Source organism: Anomaloglossus baeobatrachus, chromosome 7 (assembly GCF_048569485.1).
Source record: "Anomaloglossus baeobatrachus isolate aAnoBae1 chromosome 7, aAnoBae1.hap1, whole genome shotgun sequence".
NCBI lineage: Eukaryota > Metazoa > Chordata > Amphibia > Anura > Aromobatidae > Anomaloglossus > Anomaloglossus baeobatrachus.
The window spans coordinates 104,153,108-104,180,916 of record NC_134359.1 but is presented as its reverse complement, the minus strand read 5'-3'; the positions used below and the strand labels follow the sequence as shown (position 1 = coordinate 104,180,916).

The following is a 27,809-nucleotide window of genomic DNA, read 5'->3' as shown; positions in this document are numbered from 1 at the left end:
TTAGATACACCAAAGCTTTCAAGCTAGAATACTGGTGTAAAAGCTCTGAAAGGTTGTAAAATTTAGGTGAAACTCAGAGTTTCGCCTAAATTTTGTGATATTTGGAGCTTTCATGCCAGTTTCTCCAAGCTATGACAAAATGGGTAGTGCTGGGTCGGGATGAGGGTGCGGGATGCCACAACTCATTTACATCATGACGAGCTATGGCATTCCCTATACCAGAAATCTCTCTCACAACACTGATGTAACACATGCAGAAGCATGCCACTATTCTGAGGCTCCAGATTCATGAAGAGGCATCTCTTCATGAATCAGGAACACCTGACTTTTTCACACCCCTCATCGAGACTGGGGTGAACATTGCCGGTCTTGATTAATCGGGCATTTAAACTTTTTAAACTTTCCCCTCTGCTGATCTCACTTTTCTAAATGGGTTCATATCTGTGGATGGGAAAAATTAAGCATAGCCCAACACATTTACTATAATGTGTGCCAGAAAAGGTATAAATTATACAGCCTCTATGCCAAATTTAATTTTGGCCCACCCAGAAAGCGATGAGCCAGATTTCAAGGAGATTAGCTCCTTTTAATAAATCTGGTGCATTATACACCAGCAAACGTTATGCTGGTGTAAAGTAAGTGGGTCTTAAAAAAATGCCCCCTTTATGTTTTGGAATGCAATCTCCCCCAACTACTATCCACTGCTTACCCGAAATGTAATACCCTTCTTTTCTGACTTCTGTCATGCTATTTTTTCCGACTGCACTTACAAAATTTCTGGACCCCTGTTCTGTTACATAAAAATCATTGGGATGTCTCACTCTGGAGTCTCATTTAATCTTGTACTATCATGTGGGCTGGGCTTGAGAGTACAGATCTTGTGACGTCAAGATCTCACTTAATTTGTACTACTAGTAGTAATAGGTAACATTAAGAAGAGTGGAAATTTAAGACTTGTTTAGATAACATATGGCTTTTATATTTTAGTTGTGAACCAAGAAAGACGTTTTCAATTCTAGAAGAAAGAGTGCCAAGTACTGATAAAACAGGTCGAGGTTTATACAAGGTAAGACAACTATCAGCAGGTGAAATAAGTATTGAACAGGTCACCAATTTTCCTAAGTAAATATATTCCTAAGGCCCCTTTCACACGTCAGTGATTCTGGTACGTTTGTGCTTTTTTTTTTAAACGTACCAGAATCACTGACATACGCAGACCCATTATAATGAATGGGTCTGCTCGCACATCAGTGATCATACCCGCGTGTCCGTGATTGCCGCACGGAGACATGTCCATTTTTTTCTGCCATAACTGATGTCCCACGGACCACGCAGTGGTGTGGTCCGTGAAACACGTGACAGAAAAAACGTGCTTCTAAAATAAAAATCATTTTTACTCACCCGGCTCCAGCCATGTCCTCTGCAGCCTGTTCTCCCTGCTGCTTCTGAGCCGGCTCATTACTGTCACGCATATTCATGATGCACGACACAGCCGACCCGGAAGCAGCTGCCATTTAGTGAAAAATAACATCAGCTGTTTGAACTGATGGCCTTTAAAAAGGTGACTCATAACCAAGGTGCTACAGAAGAAAAATCTTATGATGGGTAAAACCAGTGAGCTGTCTCAGGACCTTTGCAACTTTATTGTTGCAAAACATACTGATGGTGTTGGTTACAGAAGAATTTCTAAATTACTGAAGGTCTCAGTGAGCACGATTGGGGCCATAATCAGGAAGTAGAAAAAACATAATTTCATCATTATACAGCCACAACCAGGTGATCCCTGACTGAGGAGTGAAAAGAATTATCAGAAGAGTTCCCCAAGAGCTAAGAACTTCCTGTGGAAAGCTACAGAAATACATGTACTCAGCAGGTACAATTGCACTCAACCTCTACGGCCTGAATGCACGCTCACCATGCAAGACTCCATTGCTGAACAAAAAGCATGTTCAGGCATGTTTAAAGTTTGCTCAACAACATTTAGACAAGCATGTGAAATAGAATAGAGTCTGGTCAGATGAGACCAAACTGCAAATCTTGGGATGCTATGCACTATTCTTGATGGCTAAAAGGCACTGCATATCACTCCAAAAACCCTCTATCAGCAGTAAAGTTTGGAGGTGGGAACATCAGCTAATCAGCTGACCTGAATGAAATTTATGGAAGGAACTTAAGGGGGCTTAACACGCAACCACATATCTAACTCTATGTCATTGGGGTCACAGAATTCGTGATGCACATCCGGCGTCGTTAGCGACGTCGTTGCGTGTAACAGCTCTGACTGACTAATAACGATCAAAAATACTCACCTTATCGTTGATCGTTGGCACGTCGTTCATTTTCAAAATGTCGTTGGTTGTTTTGGACGTAGGTTGTTCATCGTTCCTGAGGCAGCACACATCACTACGTGTGACACCCCAGGAACGATGAACAACAGCTTACCTGCGTCCTCCGGCAACGAGGTGGGCGTGTCGATAATGCAGCTGCTTTCGGCCCCTCCGCTTCTATTGGACGCCTGCTGTGTGACGTTGCTGTGACGCCGCACGAACCGCCCCCTTAGAAAAGAGGCTGTTCGCCAGCCAGTGAACAGCCTCTTTTCTAAGGGGGTGGTTCGTGCAGTGTCATAGTGACATCGCTAGGAAGGTAAGTATGTGTGATGGCTCCCAGCGATATTGTGCTCCACGGGCAGCGATTTGCCCGTGACTGACAAACGACAGGTGCAGGTGCTTTCATGAGCGACATCGCTAACGATGTCGCTGCGTGTAAAGCAGCCTTAAAGCACAGCATTCATAGAAGGAGCCAATGGAACCTTCCGGATTTGAAGAGTGTTTGTGTGGAAGATTGGACCAAAATCACATCTGAGCAATGCATGCAACTTGTTTCTCAATACAGGAGGCATCTTGAAGTGCAACCATGTTGCTTATGTGTCTAATGAAATGCTCACTCCTCACAATGAATGAGGAAGCTTTGTGTGTGGACCAGGTGGTGATGGAGAAAGAAAGCACACATGGTGATATTACCAAGCCCAGACTCCTCTCCTTTTGTCAGGGCAGATTGAGTGATAATAAGGAGGAGGAGGCTGAGGAGGAGGAACAGGAGATGGTTGCCTGCACTACAGAGGATACTACCAACACCTGCTTCTTGTCTGTTCAGCGTGGATGGGCTGAAGAGGAGGAGAAGGAGGAGAAGTATAGATAGTAGGAGGAGATGGAGACACATCCTTCTAAAATATTGCCTGTTGGTAATTCGGCACACATGTCAGACTATGTCCTACTACCTTTCCCATAACCCTCACTTTCTATGCATTTTGGCCAACACCGATTGCTGGTTGTGCACCCTTCTCAACCCATGCTACAAGGAGAATATGGTGCAATATTAGAAGGCCATAATTCACAGCAATAAAAGGGCAACAGTGTTTTCCTGCTCAGGCCACAGAATCTAATGCATTAACAGGACGCAGCAAAAACCCCTAAGGCTATGTGTCCACGCTGCGGAAAATTTTGCCATGGATTTCTCGCGGAAAAGCCGCGGATTTCCCGAAAATCTGCAGCAGCGGCACTTCCCAGCCATTTCTATGGCATTTTGGAAATGCTGTGCCCATGCTGCGGATTTTTCCGCGGAGGATTTGGTGCGGATTTTGATCCGGAAAAATTTGCAACATGTCAATTATTGTTGTGGATTTTGATCCGGATTTTGGCTTCAGAATTGGGAAGAAAAAAAAAAATCCGCACCAAAATCCGCGGCAATTCTACGGTAAATCCGCGGCAAATCCGCACCTTTGAAAAGGTGCGGATTTTGCGGGAAAGCCAGGGATTTTCATGCAGAAAACTCCGCAGCAACATTCTACCGTGGACACATAGCCTAATAAGGATGGAAGTAACAGGTGGAAAACACTGGATGGAGCAACCACTCATACACTACTAATCCACGGGGAAGGTGATTGCTTAGTATGAAAATTGCACACAAATGGCTTGTACAGGGCGCTGTTCACACATGTAGGTGCTCAGTGTCTGGCTTATAGCCTATTGATGATGCCCATACTATTAGATTAGGCAGGCTGCCCACTATATAAGTGTACCACACAGGAACAGAGACCCCAGTTTACAAGGCCTACATTAATGGGCTTAACACTGTTGCCCTTTTGTTGCTGTGAATTATTGTTACATTTTTTGGGAAAAATGTAATTCCTCTTTTTGTGGTTTAGCTTTTATATCAGTATAGGGACTCGCAAGACATGAGGACCCTTGGCGTTTGGGTTGTGAGCGTGTGTATTTTAGCCAATTAACTAATACCTCATATATATATTTTAGATATATATTTTTTGCACGTTTCATATTTTTTTACAGAATGCAGCTAAGCCCATTCATGCAGGCATTTTAAACTGGGGTCACCCTCTCTGTGTGGTGCACTTATATATTCTGCTGGGCAGCCCACCTATTCTAATAGTATGGGCATCATCAATAGGCTGTAAGCCAGACACTGTGCATTTACAGGTGTGAACAGCACCCTATACAAGTCTGTTTGTGTGCAATTCTAACACTAAGCAATCACCCCCTTCATGGAGTGTGTGAATGGTTGCTCCATCAGTGTTTTGCACCTGTGTTGCCTCCATCTTTATTTAGGGGATTTTGCAGCATGCTGTTAGTGCGTTAGATTCTGTGGCCTGAGGAGATAATCATTGTTGCCCTTTTGTTGCTGTGAATATTCTTGAATTTTTGGGGGAAGATGTAATTCCTCTTTGTGTGGTTTAGCTTTTATACTTGAAGGTCATAGTTGAAGAATTGGTAAAAAAAAAAAATCCCATCTGACAAAGGTAGTAGCAGAGGTCAGAGTTCTTTGTACAGCCATGGAATAGATAAGAGGGAGACACACAGCCGGACCAACAGAGGCAGGGGAACACTATCAAAGGTCTGGGAGGGTTTCATTAAATTCTCCCAGTGCCCTGGCCCTGATGTGTGGGGTTCTCTGACAAAGAGGAAAAATTTCATGAAGATGGTGAAGGAGTACCTAGCGGACCGTACTACCATCCTCCATGATTCTTTTGTGCTGTACAACTTATTGGGTATCTAAGCTGGACATGCGGCATGAACTGTGCCTCTACGCCTTGCCGGTGCTGGCCGGCCCTGCTGCTAACCTTTTTGTCTCAGTGAGTTCTTAGGGAAGCAAAAGGCATAATAACTGATGGGCACATCTGCATTTTAGTGCCCACTCATCACTAACTATTAACATATATGTACTTACTGGAGATCACATTTTGTAATTCCATCATTGTGCAGTTATGTCCCATTTCTGTAAATTATTTGCACTGCATCTTCCATATTTGCACTATATTGCCTGCATTTATCATCTCTGCCATTCTGTCTCTTTGCTCGTTCTGGTTCTGTTTTTAAAACCCCGTATTTGTTACTTTAATCATCTTGTTGATCTAATAAAAAATGTATTTTCTCATTTAATTGCTTTTAAACTCAATTCTCTACAGATTTATATCATTGTTCGGAGTTTGAACATGTTATTATAGATTTCATCTTCACTATTTCAATGTCAAGTTTTTTCTTATTCAACTTGTATGATATAATATAGAAAATCCAAAAATAAGGACTGACGCGCTTGTTGGTAGAAGTGCAATGCGTAGGTGCATGTTCACACTGTGACCATTAATAGACAAAACCTGGGGTAAAAAGTATGAGCAAATACCCTGCAATAAACAAAAAACAAAAAAGCAGCACCAAATGTGCACTACAGCACTAAACATTCCAAACTGTACTTATTTTAAAAATTTTGAGATTTTTGGCAAAAAATTGCAATTTCTTGAGCTGCTTCGCCACGTCACGGCAAATCTCATTTGAAGCAGTCCTACACTAAAATATTTTTATAAAATGTGCCATACGGCCAAAAATCTCAAAATTTTTAAAATAAGTACAGTTTGGAATGTTTAATGCTGTAGTGCACATTTGGTGCTGCTTTTTTGTTTTTTCTTCATTGAATTGGTCGGTGGTTGACCTCCACCTTGCTTTGCACCCCAATTTGGGATGTATTCCATCTGTCTAAATTTTGGCGGTTGGTGACTGTTCACATTAAGTCATCAGGCTTTGTCCACAGGCTATTTACTTCATGCAGCATTTGCTTGGACCTGTCCCGCCCACAGCCATGACTCAGTCATGGGTACGGGATTGAAATAGACCAGGTGAGTGCTGCTAAGAGCAGTTCTACTATTCATATGTGAGGCCGTATGGCACATTTTATAAAAATATTTTAGTGTAGGACTGCTTCAAATGAGATTTGCCGTGACGTGGCGAAGCAGCTCAAGAAATTGCAATTTTTTGCCAAAAATCTCAAAATTTTTAAAATAAGTACAGTTTGGAATGTTTAGTGCTGTAGTGCACATTTGGTGCTGCTTTTTTGTTTTTTCTTCATTGAATTGGTCGGTGGTTGACCTCCACCTTGCTTTGCACCCCAATTTGGGATGTATTCCATCTGTCTAGATTTTGGCGGTTGGTGACTGTTCACATTAAGTCATCAGGCTTTGTCCACAGGCTATTTACTTCATGCAGCATTTGCTTGGACCTGTCCCGCCCACAGCCATGACTCAGTCATGGGTACGGGATTGAAATAGACCAGGTGAGTGCTGCTAAGAGCAGTTCTACTATTCATATGTGAGGCCGTATGGCACATTTTATAAAAATATTTTAGTGTAGGACTGCTTCAAATGAGATTTGCCGTGACGTGGCGAAGCAGCTCAAGAAATTGCAATTTTTTGCCAAAAATCTCAAAATTTTTAAAATAAGTACAGTTTGGAATGTTTAGTGCTGTAGTGCATATTTGGTGCTGCTTTTTTGTTTTTTCTTCATTGAATTGGTCGGTGGTTGACCTCCACCTTGCTTTGCACCCCAATTTGGGATGTATTCCATCTGTCTAGATTTTGGCGGTTGGTGACTGTTCACATTAAGTCATCAGGCTTTGTCTACAGGCTATTTACTTCATGCAGCATTTGCTTGGACCTGTCCCGCCCACAGCCATGACTCAGTCATGGGTACGGGATTGAAATAGACCAGGTGAGTGCTGCTAAGAGCAGTTCTACTATTCATATGTGAGGCCGTATGGCACATTTTATAAAAATATTTTAGTGTAGGACTGCTTCAAATGAGATTTGCCGTGACGTGGCGAAGCAGCTCAAGAAATTGCAATTTTTTGCCAAAAATCTCAAAATTTTTAAAATAAGTACAGTTTGAAATGTTTAGTGCTGTAGTGCACATTTGGTGCTGCTTTTTTGTTTTTTCTTCATTGAATTGGTCGGTGGTTGACCTCCACCTTGCTTTGCACCCCAATTTGGGATGTATTCCATCTGTCTAGATTTTGGCGGTTGGTGACTGTTCACATTAAGTCATCAGGCTTTGTCCACAGGCTATTTACTTCATGCAGCATTTGCTTGGACCTGTCCCGCCCACAGCCATGACTCAGTCATGGGTACGGGATTGAAATAGACCAGGTGAGTGCTGCTAAGAGCAGTTCTACTATTCATATGTGAGGCTGTATGGCACATTTTATAAAAATATTTTAGTGTAGGACTGCTTCAAATGAGATTTGCCGTGACGTGGCGAAGCAGCTCAAGAAATTGCAATTTTTTGCCAAAAATCTCAAAATTTTTAAAATAAGTACAGTTTGGAATGTTTAGTGCTGTAGTGCACATTTGGTGCTGCTTTTTTGTTTTTCCTGCAATAAACAAGTAAATAAATAAATAGTAATAGTATATGTAAGTAACATTGGGAACTTAGTTGACACTAATTTGATAAAAAAAAGAGTCAAGTAAGTACTCGTCACTATTTACATATACTATTACTATTATATTTACTTATTTACTGCAGGGTATTTGCTCTTTGTTTTTTATCCTACGTTTCATCTGTTAATGGCCACAGTGTGAATATGCACCTACAAATAGCACTAATATCAGCACTTGTTCTAGCTCTTTTTTCGGATTTGCTTTAGTCTCTCGTACTTTGTTCATTTAGGGATGTGGCTCCCCACATTTGGGCTGTGCAATGTGTTTGTATAGCTTTGAAAAAAATAACAAAAGCCACAGCTAGTAGCAACCAAGGGTACAAGACGTGTAAACCAAAGGGAAAAAAAAACCATATAAAATATAACCTTTAATTAATATTTTTAAAATGTATAATAATTAACCAATCAAATCCACTAATGTAGTGAAAAGGGAGGGATAATACCAACCAATAGGGAGGGGCAAAACTGACCCTAATGAGACCTTAATATGTCCCTACCTAGCAATGGAGGGTATGACGCCCTAGGGTTGTGGCGCCCCAAATCACTGACGGGAAACCCTATAAATCCCTGTTACACCCTACACTACACAAATATGTGCACCAAAAAAAGTGTGAAAAAAAGAAAATTCTAAAAACCAGACAAATAATGACAAAGCATTAATATGCCATCAATAATAGAGCTGTCACTCATCTGGCATAGAGGTACAACAGTCAAGGTCCTCGTTAGAAATGTTGTCCCGATGCTTTTCCCCCTGTTTGATCCACAGGGTTCATCAGGGGACAGTTAGAGCAAAGTCCAGGACGGACAATATTACATCTCGGTAGCAGCCAGGGTCGAGGTGCTTTGAGGAAAATCCCTCAAAGCACCTTGACTGTTGGAGGACATAGACGGTCTTATAACCTTTACCTTTAACATGCTTATCTATCATTTTCTTTCTAAACTCCTGAGACAACTCTTTCCTTCGTTCCTCTGTGTGGTACACACCACCTCACTAAACATCACAGTGGGTATCTGTAGCCCCATATACAGGCCCACTGACTGATTACAAGTTTGTAGACACCTGTGATGCTAATTAGTGGACACATCTTGATTTAACATGTCCCTTTTTGTCACATTATTTTCAGGGGTACCATCATTTCTGTCAAGGCCTGTTTTATGAGTTTTATTTTATTTAAATTCTGTGGAAGCATGGTTGAATAGCAATGTCTGACTTTCATTTGTTCATTTTAATAGATTTTTTTATTTATTATTACTTTTTTTATATTCAAGTTATTTCTGTGACCATTGTGGGTTTTTCTTTCATTAAACGAGGGGTGCCAATAATTTTGAGAACATGTGTATCTATCTCTCCATCCATCCATCCATCCATCCATCCATCCATCCATCCATCCATCCTATCTAATCAGCTATCTATCCAGCTTTTGACAGTGTGTAAAAGTTCATGTTAATAAATCATTGCACATGCATATCCATGTGCTGCCATGTGTGTTCTCCATACGACGTCCGTGTGCTGCTCATTTTCCTCGCGCCCATTGACTACTTGTATTGGTGAAGTACGCAGGCACTCATAGCATGTTATTTTTTATCACTTTGCACTAACAGTTTTTATACACAGATATGTTTGAACCCTAAAGATGACCATCTTCCATGTATCAGTATTAGCATCAGATTTATACTTGATGGTCCCTCCTGGAAATATTACATAGCGCAACATGTCATTGTCAATTGATGTGGACACAACATTTTACAGCATTGTCACTTTGTCCTTTCATTTAATCCCTAAGTGTAACATTAGCTTTAAAAAACCTGGTAGTTACTATTTTATTGCATCTAACCCAATTCACAGAGGCTTTGACCAGTGAATTTTTCACTTGATTTAATCTCAATAATCCTGTATTGTCAACCTCACAATACCCGCAGTCATCCCTTTAATCAATCTTGTTTCTCGTGTGGCCCTAGATGGATGACATGAGAACTTTGATGTTGACCCCAGATGAGAAACTGGCTCGTCATCTAAACCGGAGGTTCCAGCACGTAGACAGCTGGATGGTGCCCCAAGAGACCATGGCAACATCATTACCCCTTTCCTACAGAAAATGCCAGAAGGTAAGGTGTCCTTTATCTCTGCCATATAGTGTTTTATGATACTGATGAAATTATATTATAGTTAGATGCTTAAATTTTAATTACACCACAGAGGCAGATCTAGGTTTGCTAACACCTGGGACAAGAATTTAGTTTGATGTCCCCACCCACACTCCCTCTGCTCAAGCCATTTGAGCAGTCGTCATGTGGCAGCTCATATATGATTTGCATACTTACAGTCATGTGCTGACTAGCTGCTCTTCCTAATTCTCACAATATTAAGTGAATACTACAGCCTCTACTTCACTGAGAGAAACAAGTAGTTGTCACGTGAGTGTAAGTATGAAAATCACTTATGAATGGTCCTGATGATGATGATGAATGATGGAACCAGCAATCAGAGTTGAATCCTGACAGTGTGCATATTGCAAGCTTTTGAGATTGGTCATGCTACAGTGCATAATGTTATATTTAAAATCCTTGTTCAGGTTTGTGATGAAAGTCTGAAGTCACTCTAGGTTGGGATTCTCCCATGCTAGTGGCAAGAGAAGACAGTCATGTTAGTGCAAGTATGCAAAATGCATACTTCTAGCCGCATTCCAACTAGAAGTGTATGACCTCACTAAAATCACTTGTATTGAGCAAAGCAGCGCATATCTAGTTAGTACATGACCATTTGTATGCAATCACATACTTGTTGTTTTATGACCTCCTATTCTCACCAACTGCACAAGAGAATTTAAGAATTCAGTAATCTGCAGTCACAGGGTGACTGCAGATTATCATCACAAACTTGGACAACCCCTTTAATGCTCCTAACATGAATAACAACTTAGTAACCCTTCACTTATCAGACGGTGCAACACTTTATTAACACAGCCATGTATCATGTAATCTTACAAGTTACGGATTGTCACATGTGTACATGATCAGAACCAATAAAAGCACAGACATTTTTCACTAGAACCAGTAGCAGTACAGAAATACATCACCAAAACCACCACCAGTACAGAAATACATCACCAGAAACACCATCAGTACAGTAAAACATAACGAGAAGCATCATCAGAGGATGAATAAATCACTAGAACCACTATTAGTACATAAATTCATCATCTGACCCACAATCAGTGCATGAATAAATCACCAGAAACCACATCAGTTCATGGTAAATCAATTTAATGTCAGGTCAGCCACATATACATTTGTATTGCATAAACCTACAACTCCCAGTTTGTCCTAATAATGGTAAGGAGATACTGGGAGTTGTTTTTATCAGTCATGATCAGACTGCAACCATTCAAGATTACAATACTAAAGAAATGTAGCCGGGATCACACATAAACACGTACAGCCAGGTACTTTATAGAAGGTGATATCTCTGACTAGAGTCGTTCTCTTTCTGTTCTTCATTCTCTCCGGATGCCATGACGACTTTTCATATCCACAGCTTATCTCTGCAGTCTTCCCTCCCTTCTCCGGTATTCTGCTGCACATCCCAAGACAATGCCATTTAAAATAGAAACATGATTATAATGCTCCTGAAAAAAAAATATTTGCCCTACGCTGTGCTCCTGAATAGATAATTGCTCCTCATTTTGTTCCCAGCACAATATATGACCCACATATGGTCCCTCTTATGGTACCTACCCTCAACATTGCCCTATCCTTTCTATATTATTCCTATCTTCACACTGTACCCTCACACTATATCCCCCCTATGCTACTCAGTTTCTATACAATGCCCCTCAATCCATCTCCTCAGCACACTGTCCCCACATTCTGCTTACTATCAATACTGCCCCCTCACTACCCAGTCTACATTTTGTGTCCTCTCTCACTTTTTGCCCCTCATACTGTCTCATCACACTATTCACCTCAATATTCTTACACATTTCCCCCCTCTTTCATACGGTCTCCTCACACATTCTCACCCACTCACCATACCCTTACATATTTACACCCTCCCTGTCCATACTTCCCACATCTCCCTGCTCTCCATATTGTTTCCATACTGATTCCCCCTCAGATTATCTCCTTACACATTCACTATGCAGTCTTCTCACACATCCCCCCTTACCATACTATCTCTTTCACAGTCTCCCTTTCTCTTCATACCACCTCCTCTTACATTTCACTTCCCCGTTCTGTGCACATACCCATTCCCCCTTGCTGCTCATATGTGACGCCCTGGCAAACCAGGAAGTCACACAGTATAGGCCCTCGCATAACACCTTCCCACACAGGGTTACATACAGCTGACTTGAAACCCTAGCCATCCCCCCTTAGGGTAGGACAGACACACCAGTGGGCCGGACCAGGCAGATGAGAAACTCCCACCTAGGAGTCTTGAGAACCCGGGGCAGGAAAAGCAACAGTCTTAAGTTGACGTTCAAGTGGAGAGGAGTGGAGTGGAGGTTCAAGTAAAAGCCAGAAAGGAAAGGCGTCGGGGTTGAAGCCCCGGCGTCCTGGCTAGGTGGCAGGCGGTGGTCTGTATCTAGCAGGAGACGGGAAGACAGCTGCCGGAGATCCGAGGTGGACTGGGACAGGGATGGAGCCCGCCGGTACCAACACCGGAGAACCGACCCAGAAACCGTGCACTGAGGGGGTACTTGGACCCTGAAGCCAGGACCGAAACCAACGGCCTAGCTAACTAACCAATTAAGGGCATGATCATAGGTCCTGTCCCAACCAAAGTCCCAAAACCAGACAACCACTCACCGAGAGGGATAGGGCATCCGCCAGGGCCCGGTAGATCCCAAGGGTCAGCATCAGCGGGCAAAGTTCTCAACAAAAAGGACTGGGAGCGGACTCCCATGTTTCACATCGGGAAGTCCAACACACAAAACACTGAGTGCAGACGAAAGTGATACGGATCATAAGCCCGGGTGTGGGACCAGATACACCCAACCGCACCGGCCGGCCACCAGCACCTTGGTTTACCACTGGACTTGTGTGATTTATTCAACCGTGAGTAACCTAATATCCCCCGGTCCGATCGGGCACGTCGGCCCTTGCAGTTACCATCCCCGGCATAGAGACACTGGGCCCCGGGGCATCCATCCCTACCCTCGGAGGGGTTAACATCCGGCTGCCATCCCATCGCCTTCGGGAGTCCCGCAACAGCAGCGGGGGTGCCACATGTGACCACACACCGTGGGTGGCATAACAAACAGTTTACGGAAAATCCCATACAAATACATCCCCTTTTATTTGAAGTGTACGCGCGATCCCCGGCTGCCGCATTCGGGTGTACTTGGGTCCCACACCCGGCTGGTGTACCGATATCCCTTCCTTCGGCACTTTGTACTTTTTCTCAATTCTGGACAACTCCCTATGGAATGGGGAAGTCCGCTCCCAGTATCTTCTGGTTGAGAGATGTGCCCGGGAAAACTGACCCTTGGGATTTCAGTGGGTGTTTGGGGATACCCTAACCCCCGCGGTGGTCTGCCGTTTCAGTCTACCTGGGCTAACACTTCTGAAGCAAGGCCTGCAACCTTGCTCCCGGCCTGGTGAATAGAGAAGGGGCTTGCAACCGTCTTCTAACTAGGGTCCAGTTACCCCGCCTGTGCACGGTTTCCGGACCGGATCTCCGCTTTCGGTACCGGCGGGCTCAAACCCTGCCCCGGTCCACTTTGGATTTCCCGCGACCGGACTCCCGTCACATTTGGACACCATCCACTGCTTGCCACCTAGCCAATAGACCAGGGCCACTACCCTGTCTACCCTCCACTAGGCTCGCCTTTTCCTCTGGACAGTCTGTCACTGTCACTCCTCTCCACTTGACCTCCAACTTCAAACTCCAAACTCCAACTTAGACTGACTGGTTCGCTCCCCCAGATCCTCAAGACCCCTAGGTGGGCGCTCCCAATTCGCCTGGTCCTGCCCACTGGTGTGTCCTTTCTACCCTGAGGGGGGTGGCTAGGATTTTGTGACTGATGGAACCTGGTGTGGGAAGGTGCTATGTAGGGTGTAGCACACTTCTGTGACCACCTGGCGGCGCCAGGGCATCACACCTTCACCATACTGTTTCCACAGCCATCATCCCCCCCCCCCCGGCCTGCTCTTCATATTGTTTCCACACCTATTATTCCCTCTCTGCTTCCCATATTGTTTCCACAGCCATTATCCCCCCTGCCTGCTCCCCATTTTGTTTCCATAGCCATTATACCACCCCACCCTGCTCTCCATATTGTTTCCACATCCATCATCCCCACACCACTGCTCTCCATGTTGTTTCTTCAGCTATTCCCCCCTCCTGTTCCCCATATTGCTCCCCCCCAACCACAATAAATCTTTGGTTCCTTTAGCTCCAAGTAAGCGTTGCCCAGAGCGCAGTTGCCAAAGAGAGAAACCAGACCGCCGCATTAGGCGGCCGGATGGTGCTACCCATGCCAGTGGTGCCCGGACCAAATGCCCCTTTCTTCCGTTTTAGACACACCCCTGTATACCATTGCATGGTCTGGGAAAAAAATTCAAAATGCTAATAAAACAAGCATTTTGTAAGCTACTTCTCATTAAAAATTCTCTCAATTCTCATGAAGAGAGAGACTTTTAAGGCTCACTCACACGGGCGACATATATTCTCTCATGTGAGCGAATCAGCCCGATTAGGTTAATAACACTAAACTCAAACTCTGCTGTGAGCATGAGCCGAGTGTCATTTTACTGTGATCAGATTCTATGACATTGGGATGATAGGGTTTAGCCCAATGCTTTCAGCATATCGGCATTTTATTTTTTGTATGTAAACTTTTTTCCATTTAGGTGTAGGACACATTCTGCATTTGACTAGCAAATAAACTACATGAAAACTGCCCTGAGTGACCTTGGCCTTAAATTACAAGTAATGCCTCTTTCACACGTTCGTGAAAAACCACGCATGTTTTTCACGGACGTGTGAGAGACGTGTGAGAGGTGCGTTTTGCCCTCCGTGAGTAGCGTTTATGGCCTACGTGTTGTTCTCTGTGTGTTATCCATGATAACACACGGAGAACGGGAACTTTTGCTCACCTGTCCCTGGTGTCGCTGTCCGTGGTGCTGATCTTCGGTCTCCGATCCTGCCGACTCCCCGCTGCTGCTGCTTACGGCCGCAGTGAAGTGAATATTCAATGAGCATAATGAGCGGCGGTTGGAAGCAAGTGACAGCAGCGGCAGAGACAGGAGGGCTGGAGAAGGGGAGTACAATTTTTTTTATTTTCTCATACATGTGTGTTTTCTCTGGCGCGTGTCACACAGAACACCTCCGTGTGGTCCATTTGCGTTCCGTGTGAGACCCGTGATGCCAGAGAAAAACTGACATGTTGCCGTGAGAAACACACGGACACACGTATGTACGGAACGGACACACGTTCCATGCGTAAATGCATACGTGTGTCCAACTCCATTTGAACATAGGTCAACGTGTGTACGTGTCTCTGGTACGTGAGGAAACGCACCAGACACGTACCGGAGGCAAGTACGTGTGAAAAAGGCCAAGGGTGTAAGCCCGGCACCGCTGTTCTGGCAATTTCATGCTAGAGGAAAGAACTATGGTTCCACCAACACCTTGATCATAAGACCTCAACACAGAAGAAGAAGAGTGCATTGGATTATACTTGGGCTATTCAGTATTTTTTTGACCTGGCAACAAAAAGAACAGATATCATTCAACGTTTTGACCTGTACACAGATCTCTTTCAAAAACATGTATTGAGAGTAAGGGGTACTTTGCACGCTGCGACATCGCTAGCCGATGATAGCAATGCCGAGCGTGATAGCATCCGCCCCCGTCGCACATGCGATATCTTGTGATAGCTGCTGTAGCGAACATTATCGCTACGGCAGCTTCACACGCACTTACCTGGTCGGCGACATCGCTGTGACTGCCGAAGGATCCCTCCTTCAAGGGGGAGGTGCGTTCGGCGTCACATTGATGTCACCGCGACGTCACTAATCGGCCGGCCAATAGAAGCGGAGGGGCGGAGATGAGCGGAATGTAAACATCCTGCCCACCTTCTCCCTTACGCATTGCCAGTGGATGCAGGTAAGGAGATGTTTGTCGGTCCTGCGGCTTCACATACAGCGATGTGTGGAGCTGCAGGAATGACAAACAACATCGTACCTGCGGATGCACCGACATTATGAAAATGAACGACGTGACACAGATCACCGATATTTGACTGTTCCACGCTCATTCATCTTCTCTCCTAGGCTTTACACATTGCAACGTTGTTACCGTCACCGGATGTGCGTCACTTTCGATTTAACCCCGACGATATCGCAGTAGCGATGTCGCAACGTGCAAAGTACCCCTAAGAGCTGGTGGCAGATGGGACTTGATACTAGCTGTGACTCAGTACCGCAACACCTGTCACCAGGTAGGCCAGCTCTAACCTTCTACAGATATCCTTAACAAAGACCTTTATATGCAGTTTGAAAAAGTAATCATGCTCCATAAATCTTTTCACATTTTTTTCACATTACAGCTAAATTGTAAATGTATTGTATTTGGCTTTTAAGTAACACATCAACACTGATTAGCAAGTATTTGTGAAGTGTAAAGTAAATGATGCATGGTTTTCTAAATATTTCAAAACTATAAATCTGAAAATTGTGACGTGCATTTGATTTTAACCCCCTTGAATCAACACTTTGTAGGACCATCTTTCACCTTTCACTGCAATTACTGCTGCAAGTCTTTTGGGGTTTATCTCTACCAGCTTTACATACCTAGAGCCTGAAATGTTTGACCATTCTTCTTTGCAAAATAGCTCTAGCTCAATGAGATTGGATGGAGAGAGTCTGTGAATAGCAATTTTCAAGTCTTCTCACAGATTCTCAATAGGATTTACAGTATGTCTGGCTTTTGACTGAGCCATACAGACACATGAATATGCTTTGATATAAGCCGTTGCTTTCTAGCTCTGGCAATATTTTTAAGGTCATTTGGCTGGAAGGTGAACCCACACCCCATTCTCAAAGTCTTTTGCAGCCTTTAACACGTTTTCTTCCAGGATTTCCCTACATATAGCTCCATTCATATTCCCATTAACTCTGACCAGTTTTCCAGTCCCTGCTGATTATTCATTTTCTCTTGATTGTCCTGATGAAGGAGATTGAAATTTATGAAACACATAGACCTGTACAAGAATAAAAAGAGATTGATTAATTAATCAACTTTGCATCCTGGTGTTAGCGTGGAATAAACCCAACTTTTCCTCCATATTCCATAACTAGTCCCTGCTGAAGAAGAGCATCCCACAGCTTGATGCTGCCACCACCATGTGTGATGGCGAGGATAGTGTCTTCAGGGTGATGAGCAGTGTTAAGGGGGCTTTACACGCTACGATATCGTTAATGTTCTATCATCGGGGGTCACGTCGTTAGTGATGCACATCCGGCGTCATTAACGGTATCGCAGCGTGTAACACTTACCAGCGACCTTAAACGTCCTCCAAAGTGGTGAAAATCGTTCACCATGGAGAGGTCATCCTAAAACCAAAAATTGTTAATGGTTGTTTATAGATGATGTTCCTCGTTCCTGCGGCAGCACACATCGCTGTGTGTGACACCGCAGGAGCGAGGAACCTCACATTACCTGCGTCCCGCCTGCAATGAGGAAGGAAGAAGGTGGGCGGGATGTTCGTCCCGTTCATCTCCGCCCCTCCGCTTTGATTGGCCGGCCGCTTAGTGACGTCGCGGTGACGTCGCCGTGATGCCGAACGCACCTCCCCCTTGAGGGAGGGATTGTTCGGCAGTCACAGCGACGACGACGACCAGGTAAGTGCGTGTGACGCTGCCGTAGCGATCACACGATATCGCATGCACGACGGGGGCGGGTACTTTTGCGTACGATATCGCTAGCAATTGCTAGAAATATCGTAGCGTGTAAAGCCCGCTTTAGTGTTCTGCCACATATTGTGCTTTTCTTTTAGCCCCAAAAACTCATGTGATTAGAGCACCTTCTTCCACATGGCATGTGGGGGACACAGATTACATGTAGAAAAAGGAGCTCTGGTCAGATGAGACCAAAATAGAACTTTTTTGGGACTAAAGCACTAAGTGTGGTGGAAAACTAACACTGCACATCACCCTAAATTACCATACCCAAAGTCAAAAAAGGTGGTGGCAGCATCCTGCAGTTGGGTTACTTTTCTTCAGCAAGGACAGGAAAGCTGGTCTCCATCCAATTTCACTGAGCTAGAGCTTTTTTGCAAGGAAGAATGGGTAGCAATTTTAGCCTTTAGATGTACAAACTTGAGTGAGCTATACCTCAAAAGACTTGCAGAAGTAATTGCAGCAAAAGGTGGTCCTACAAAGTATTGACTTACTTGGGTGGAATACAGATACACGTCACAATATTCAAATTTATATTTTTAAATTATTTAGGAAACCATGTACCATTTCCTTTACACTTCACAAATACTTGCTACTTAGTGTTTGGTATATTACAAGGTATGAATACTTTTTGAAGGCACTGTGTGAATAATTGGACAATATCTGTTTTTCATGCCTGATCAAATAAATACGGAATTTCTGAAGCATAATCGAGAGTATTCTTGTTCTTAGGTTACTATAATGTTTTCCAAGGCTAGAGGTTTTTTTCAACTAAAATGATGATGAAATCACAAGTATAAAAAGACGATTATTATTTTTTATGTGCAAATTTAATCCATTAATAGCTGACATGAAAAAATGCAGTGGAGTTCATGACCACTGAAAGAAGTGCTGTAAGCAGTTTTATTGATAGTTTTTGGGAATGATTTATGTGAAAAGTTATGTTGGATGGAGTCTTGGTATCTGTGTGGTCTGTGTATATAACACTTTTATGTTTGTGCTCGGATAGCTCCCAGTGTTCAGGTTTGGTGCAGATACTGGGGACATTTTGCTTTGATTTCCCAGCTGTGCATTTTGCAGACATCTGACTATATGTGATTAATCACTCTCCGAGCATTCTCCTTCCTTTGGGCCATTCTCTGTCTTAAGAGGCTAAGCATTGAAATCATCCTCACCGGGTTTATATTAATCATAAAATATCGGGACTTATTTGTAAAAAACAATAAACATATTTTGCTGCTAGGGTTTGTGAAAAAGGCATAAGATTTTATCAACAATGTGAATGAATACCTCCACGTTTCTCATTTTATTTCCCACGTTGTTCCTCATTTTAACCTTATTCAGTCATATGAAAAAGTTTGGGCACCCCTATTAATGTTAACCTTATTTCTTTATAACAATTTTGTTTTTTGCAACAGCTATTTCAGTTTCATATATCTAATAACTGATGGACTGAGTAATATTTCTGGATTGAAATGAGGTTTATTGTACTAACAGAAAATGTGCAATCCGCATTTAAAAAAAATTTGACCGCTGCAAAAGTATGGGCACCCTTATTAATTTCTTGATTTGAACACTCCTAAGTACTTTTTACTGACTTACTAAAGCACTAAATTGGTTTTGTAACCTCATTGAGCTTTGAACTTCATAGGCAGGTGTATCCAAACATGAGAAAAGGTATTTAAGGTGGCCACTTGCAAGTTGTTCTCCTATTTGAATCTCCTATGAAGAGTGGCATCATGGGCTCCTCAAAAGAACTCTCATATGATCTGAAAACAAAGATTATTCAACATAGTTGTTCAGGGGAAGGATACAAAAAAATGTCTCAGAGATTTAAACTGTCAGTTTCCACTGCGAGGAACATAGTAAGGAAATGGAAGAACACAGGTACAGTTCTTGTTAAGCCCAGAAGTGGCAGGCCAAGAAAAATATCAGAAAGGCAGAGAAGAAGAATGCTGAGAACAGTCAAGGACAATCCACAGACCACCTCCAAAGACCTGCAGCATCATCTTGCTGCAGATGGTGTCAATGTGCATTGGTCAACAAAACAGCGCATGTTGCTCAAGGAGAAGCTGTATGGGAGAGTGATGCGAAAGAAGCCGTTTCTGCAAGCACGCCACAAACAGAGTCACCTGAGGTATGCAAAAGCACATTTGGACAAGCCAGTTACCTTTTGGAAGAAGGTCCTGTGGACTGATGAAACAAAGATTGAGTTGTTTGGTCATACAAAAAGGCGTTATGCATGGAGGTAAAAAAACACGGCATTCCAAGAAAAGCACTTGCTATCCACAGTAAAATTTGGTGGAGGTTCCATCATGCTTTGGGGCTATGTGGCCAATGCCGGTACCGGGAATTTTGTTAAAGTTGAGGGTCGCATGGATTCAACTCAGTATCAGCAGATTCTTGACAGTAATGTGCAAGAATCAGTGACGAAGTTGAAGTTACGCATGGGATGGATATTTCAGCAAGACAATGATCCAAAACACCGCTCCAAATCTACTCAGGCATTCATGCAGATGAACAATTACAATGTTCTGGAATGGCCATCCCAGTCCCCAGACCTGAATATCATTGAACATCTGTGGGATGATGTGAAGCGGGTGTCCATGCTCGGCGACCATCAAACTTAACTGAACTGGAATTATTTTGTAAACAGGAATGGTCAAATATACCTTTATCCAGGATCCAGGAACTCATTAAAAGCTACAGGAAGCGACTAGAGGCTGTTATTTTTGCAAAAGGAGGATCTACAAAATATTAATGTCACTTTTATGTTGAGGTGCCCATACTTTTGCACAGGTCAAATTTTGTTTAAATGCGGATTGCACATTTTCTGTTAGTACACTAAACCTCATTTCAATCCAGAAATATTACTCAGTCCATCAGTTATTAGATATATGAAACTGAAATAGCTGTTGCAAAAACCCAAATTGTTATTAAGAAAAAAGGTTAACATTAATAGGGGTGCCCAAACTTTTTCATATGACTGTAAATACAAGTTCATCTCAATAAATTAGAATATCACTAAAAAAGTTAAATTATTTCAGTAATTCAATACAAAAAGGAAAACACATATATTATAGAGTCATTACACACAGAGGGATCTATGGAGTCATTACACACAGTGATCTATTTCAAGTGTTTATTTCTGTTAATGTTGATGCTTATGGCTTACAGCCAATGAAAACCCAAAAGTCATTATCTCAGAAAATTAGAATATTATATAAGACCTACTAAAAAAAACCTCAGAAATGTTGGCGTCTACTGAAAAGTCTGTACAGTAAATGCACTCAACACTTGGTCGGGGCTCCTTTTGCATGAAATACTGCATCAATGGAGCGTGGCATGGAGGTGATCAGCCTGTGGCACTGCTGAGATGTTATGGAAGCCCAGGTTGCTTTGATAGCAGCCTTCAGCTCGTCTGCATTGTTGGCTCTGATGTCTCTCATCTTCCCCAGGCGAGTTTGCTGGCCAATCAAGTACAGTGATACTGTGGTTATTAAACCAGCTATTGTTACGTTTGGCAGTGTGGACAGATGCCAAGTCCTGATAGAAATTGAATTTCCATGTCTAAAAAGCTTGGCGGCAGAGGAAATCATGAAGTGTTCTAAAAGTTCCTGCGTTGACTTTGGTCCTGATAAAGAACAGTGGAGCTACACCAGCAGATGACATGGCTCCCCAAACCATCACTGATTGTGGAAACTTCACACTAGACCTCCAGCAGCTTGGATTGTGGCCTCTCCACTCTTCCTCAAGATTCTGGGACCTTGATTTTCAAATGAAATGCAAAATTGACTTTCATGTGAAAAAAACACCTTGGACCACTGAGCAACAGTCCAGTTCTTTTTCTCTTTGGCTCAGGTAAGATGCTTCTGGCATTGTCTATTGGTCATGAGTGGCTTGACACAAGGAATGGGACAGTTGTAGCCCATGTCCTGGATTCGTCTGTGTGTGGTGGCTCTTGAAGCACTGACTCCAGCAGCAGTCCACTCCTTGTGAATCTCCCCCAAATTTTTGAATGGACTTTTCATTACAATTCTACCAAAGCTGTGGTTATCGCGGTTGCTTATGTACCTGTTTCTACCACATTTTTTTCCTTCCACTCAACTTTCCATCAATATGCTTTGATACAGCACTCTGTGAGCAGCCAGCTTCTTTAGCAATGGCCTTTTGTGGCTTACTCTGCTTCTGGAGTGTGTCAATGACTGCCTTCTGGACATCTGTCAAGTCAGCAGTCTTCCTCATGATTGTGTAGTCTACTGAACCAGACTAAGGGACCATTTTAAACGCTTAAGAAGCCTTTGCAAGTGTTTTGTGGTAATTTTTCTAGTTTTCTGACTTTGGGTTTTCATTGGCTATAAGTAGTCATCTTTTTTTTTATAGACCATCAGTTGAACCAGCTGATATTATTTTTCACTAAGTGGCAGGATTGCTTTCTAATTACTGATAGATTTCTGCTGGTGTCATGACTTTCCATGGCTTTTTGCACCTCCCTTTCTTCATGTATTTAATACTTTTTTCACTGTGTAATTTCTCATTATTAGACATAACTTCATTTATGGACATATGGGGTTTTATTTCTTTATCTGTGTGCATTTGTTGGGTTGTTACTGATATCTGGTGAAAAATACATGTCAATAACACATTTAGAAATATATTTACTTAGAAAATTGCTGACCTGTTCCATAGTAGGCAACGAAAGTTCAGCTCACCGTGATGATGCGATTAGCCTGTTAATCTGCAGCACAGAATCGTCTCTGCCAAGAAGTGTAGGAAGCAAAAGAAGAATAATCCAGCTTCACAGGTTTGCAGTCTTATTTATTAGATTAAAATTGGATGAAATACATAGCCAATGCGTGCAGTAGATGGCACTCTACGCGTTTCGCTTTTTCCAAAACCGATAGTCAATGCTTGCAGTATATAGCATGCTATGTATTTCACTAAGTTTCAACATAGAAAAGAAGACTGCAAACCTGTGAAGATGGAGTATCCTCCTTTTGACATGTTCAATACTCTTGCTGTATATTCTTTTTGCTTGTTTCTTTACTTTGTTTTTTTATTGGAAAGCAGCAGTTTCCTCCTACGTTTATGAAATTAAAGAGGGTACTAGGGGTCTTTATTATCTGTCTAAATGTATTGATAAATTGTAAGCATATTTTATAAATAGTCTCAATTATTAAAATATTAGGTCAAATTAATTATTCATGTCAGTTCTACTATTTGTATTTTATCGTGCTGATACCTGGAAAGAAGGAGTTAAGTTTGAAAGCCGACATTTCCAATTAAGCCTTTACTCCCTACCCCTCCCTCCCTTGGTTTCCATGTTTTAAATACCAGGGCACGGACCCCACATGGGTGCTAATTTCCACATTCTTGTTTTTTATTAAACAGAAAGGTCAGATGCATGAAGTGAAGGACCTCTGGAGACGAATTATTTAATAAAGCTCAAACATCGCGATGTGATGTGATTATTTAATAAACTTCATTAGGCGCTACAAAGCCATGGTGTAAATTCCCAACTAAAAAAGTGACGTCACTCTGCCTATGTGTAAAGTTATATTATAGTAGTGTATAATAACATGATTCTATAACTAAGCAGTGCCCCGCATCTGCCAAAGCAGCTCTATATAGTTTGTTATCAATGACCTGATTCACTAAATATTGTCTAAAAACAAGTAAATTAAAAGCGAATTACCAATGTATGAAGATAAGTAGAGGTAAAAAGCTAGAACAAGGAAGGTATTACATACAGTAAGGGGTGGAGATAGCAGGACACTGTAGGAACATTCACCTGTGCTCATACTAAGGTGGCATATGAGCACAGTATACAGTATATGTTTGTAAAGAGGACCTGTTACATATGTAGAGGGGAGCAAATGTCGGGCCAACAGGGCTCCACTCTATTTTACCAGACTGAACCTGATTTTGTGTTCCACAGCAGACGGGGGTGCGACACTTACTTCAGACTTCAGGATAGCATTTACCACCCCACAGCCGGTCACTGATGCAGATGTGGCAGGGCAACAAAGCGAACAGTCTCTTTACAAAACAACATGAAACGATTTATTCGTTCTTCAACCTTCTTGACAGACATGGCCAATCCTCTCCAGCAGTGCTGCCGCTCTTCTCTTGGGTACTTCTTCTGCCTAACCCTCGCACTGGGTATTAGCCTTCCAGTGGCCAAGCCTAAGGCGGGCTTTGCACGTTGCGACATCGCAAGCCGATGCTGCGATGTCGCACGCGATAGTCCCCACCCCCGTCACAGGTACAATATCTTGTGAAAGCTGGCGTAGCGAAAATTATCTCTACGCCGGCTTCACATGCACTCACCTGCCCTGTGACCGTCGCTCTGGCCGGTGACCCGCCTCCTTATTAAGGGGGCGGGTCGTGCGGCATCACTGTGACTTCACACGGCAGGCGGCCAATAGGAGCGGAGGAGCGGAGATGAGCAAGATGTAAACATCCCACCCACCTCCTTCCTTCCGCATATCCTACGGAAGCCGCGGTGACGCTGGTAGGAGATGTTCCTCGCTCCTGCGGCTTCACACACAGCAATGTGTGCTGCCGCAGGAGCGAGGAACAACATCGGACCGTTGCATCAGCGAAATTATGGATTACGCCGACGCTGCACCGATGATACGATTACGACGCTTTTGCGCTCGTTAATCGTATCATCTAGGCTTTACACACTGCGATGTCGCATGCGATGACGGATGTGCGTCACTTTCAATTTGACCCCACCGACATCGCACCTGCAATGTCGTAGTGTGAAAAGCCCGTCTAAAGGCCGCTTTACACGCTATGACATCGCTCAAGCGATCTCGTTGGGGTCACGGAATTTGTGACCCACATTCGGCCGCTTTAGCGATGTCGTTGCGTGTGACACCTATGAGCGATTTTGCATCATTGCAAAAACGTCCAAAATCGCTAATCGGTGACATGCCCCCCTATTCTCAATTATCGTTGCTGCTGCATGCACGATTTAGTTCGTCATTCCTGCGGCAGCACACATCGCTATGTGTGACACCGCAGGAACGAGGAACCTCACCTTACCTGCGGCCGCCGGCAATGTGGAAGGAAAGAGGTGGGCGGGAAGTTACGTCCCGCTCATCTCCGCCCCTCCGCTTTTATTGGGCGCCCGCGTAGTGACTTCGCTCTGACGCCGAACGAACCGCCCCCTCTTAGAAAGGAGGCGGTTCGCCGGTCACAGCAACGTCGCTAGGCAGGTAAGTAGTGTGATGGGTCCGAGCGATGTTGTGCGCCACGGGCAGCGATTTGCCCATGTTGCACAACCGATGGGGGCGGGTACGCACGCTATCAATATCGGTAACGATATTGCAGCGTGTAAAGCGGCCTTAAGTCTCTAACTGTCTCCAAGCCTATGCCTCTGCTTGTCTCTGTTCTTGTCTCCGCGGCTACCCATATCCAATCGCTGACTCAGACGGCTACACTAAGCCCGTCCCGAGGTGAGCTGTAAGCTCCGGTCACATGGAGGATACTTTCGACTTCCTCAATGGGCCCAAGTTACCAAGCACCATCTACACACCTAGAACGCCTCTGCAGAACTAACTTCTCTCAGGCCTGCTTCACCATCCAACCCTCTGGCTCTCTGCCATTCCTCCCATCCTGGCTCTCAGTTCCCTCGGCAACCAAGAAGTGTCTATATACTGTACACACTAAAATCTTCACCTACTCTAATACCTATCTAGCTGACAGTCCTACTTAACATTCTTATATTTTATATTATACTGGTAATACAGTAATCACACATAACAGATTATAGAAATTATGATGGAAATAGAACATCTATCACCTCTGTCCATGAATAACAAATAGAAAAACTTTATTGAGAATCCATTAAAAACAAGTAAAAGGATCCATGGTGAAACAAATGAAGATCTCACCCGTTTCTGGCGAAACTGCCCTTACTCATAGTAAACTCCTGCTATGAGTAAGGGTGGTTTCGCCAGAAAAACGTAAGATGTTCATTTGTTTCACCATGGATCCTTTTACTTGTTTTTAATTATTCTCAATAAAGTTTTTCTAAATTTTATTCATGGACTGAGGTGCAAGATGTTCTTTCTCCATCATAATTTCTACTAGCCATGTTGTGCCCACCAGCAGGAACAAGCACTCTCCATTAATTCCTAGAGATACATGTGTGACGCCCGTTCCTACCAGGTCGTCACAGGGTATTTTGCAATCTGCCCTTCTGTGCATAATCCATCTCCTCCTTGGTTACGGGTCCCTCCCCTTTGGTGTTACCAAGAACAAGCTAATCAAAATCTTAGGAACACTCTGCACCACACCCACCAGACACACCAGTGGATGGCCTGAGTGGAATAGGGTCGCTCATTTGGGGGGTTGGTTGAAGGGGGGTCAGGAGTGTTAGGAGACAGTGAGTTGAGTGGTGACTCTCGAGAGGAGAGGTCAGGAGCTGGGCCCCGTGAGCTACTCAGTGGCAGACGTTGGTCTGGGCCTGGTAGGAGTTGGACCCCGGTCGCAGGGGATTGTAACAAGGGGCACGGACTATCAAGGAGGACAGCCGGCGGCCTTGTGCCATCACCGGGTAGGGGCCAGGACACGACGGGGTACGTGGACCCTTGGTCAGGAAGAAGCTTCAGGCATCTTGACAATTTACCCAACGAGGACGGAGCCTTCAAGATCCGTTCTCCACCCGCTCCAAAATCGGTGTACTAGCGCAACGAGGGGGATAGGATTTTCCACTACACAGTCCAGAAAATCCCAAGCGTGAACCCTGAGTGCAAGCTCACCCAGTTAGCCATACTGTGGAGCGGGACCCGATTAGTTTCAGGCTAAACGGACCAACTAGAAGACAAAGGTTATAGACTAACAGGCAACACCAATGGGCACAATAAAACACAATCTTTAGTAAAACACTTTCAACTCTCGGCCACTGCACTGGTTCGACTCTGCTACACTGTCAGACCATATTCTTCAACAGCACCAGCAGTTAGACATGCTATAAAAACATGACTAGCAAGATGTACACAATATAAAACACATTGGATACCATATGTATGAACACCGTAGGAGTGGGGTCACCTGCCCATCTCCTACACGTACATATTATTCTTATTGCCCATTGTCAGTGCCACTGTTCTCCTGTTACTGTGTAACGAGGCGAGCAGCTCTGACTGTTTTGTGATTGAAAAGGACATGGAGACTGACATTACACAGGATGGTGCTGCCACCTTGTGGACAAGTGCTGAAATTGCTCGAGAAGCGAACGCTGTAAAATCTGATCCCCTCCCACAGGGAGTGGTTGTACAGAAAAAGTGCGGGAAAGAAGGTCACTGAGCTTCTGGAGTTGGACCTGAACAGATCTGCCTCGGACTGCCCTCAACGCTGAAGTGTGAGGGGTTGCTAGAACTGCTGCAGACGTGATACTGGACTCAAGGGACCTCCGGACTGTCTCCTTCCTCCATACCAAGAGACTGTAAGCTAGTCCTCTGTTGAGAGGGCTGAAGATCTTCCCATCTCTCTCCCTTGGAGTCGCCGTCGTTTACCCGGAGTCCAGGCCTGCTACGTGGGAGCCCTCCCTCCTTGTGTTTTGGACTGGTAATGTAACCCATAGGGCAAGTCATGGACAGAATTCTTGTTTATCATTGCTGTTTTTTTTGTGTTCTGTGCTGTGTGTCCGAAGTTAGAGACCTGGATAGCAAACTCTGGTTATGTGTGCTGCTAAGCCAGCTGCGTGTGTCATTGAAATGTTTACCAGTAAAGAAATGTACCCTTGCATAAAATCTGAGCGTGGGGATTTTGTTGCCGCAGATTATGGGAACTCAGCCGCGGTCTTACCCGCGGCCACTTCAACTGTACCTGCCTCTCTGTTCCTTAAATATTTCACCCTTTTTAGTCTTTTCAGACAACAATGCTTTGACTCTCATAGAGAAAACGTGTGAACCACACCCATATTAGCGATAAGTGGAATTAAATTCTACATGAATATACTAAGGGTATGTGCGCACGTTGCTTTTTACCTGCTTTTTACCTGCTTTTTTGCTGCTTTTTCTTCTGCGCTGTTTAATGCCAAAATGGATGTGTTCTTCTATTCAAGCAAAGTCTATGGGAATTTGGGTTTCTTGTTCACACTATGTTGTTCAAAA

At 43.7% G+C, this 27,809-nt stretch overlaps 1 protein-coding gene across 1 annotated transcript in view; it reads left to right on the top strand.

The window, feature by feature from the left end:
* The window catches only part of LOC142245947 (uncharacterized), a 414,818-nt gene that overhangs the window by 271,932 nt on the left and 115,077 nt on the right, over window positions 1-27,809 (top strand). Inside the window, exons 6-7 of the mRNA XM_075318950.1 lie at window positions 988-1,066; window positions 9,736-9,882. Coding sequence (XP_075175065.1) covers window positions 988-1,066; window positions 9,736-9,882 — 226 coding nt within the window. The remainder of the gene's footprint in view (window positions 1-987; window positions 1,067-9,735; window positions 9,883-27,809) is intronic.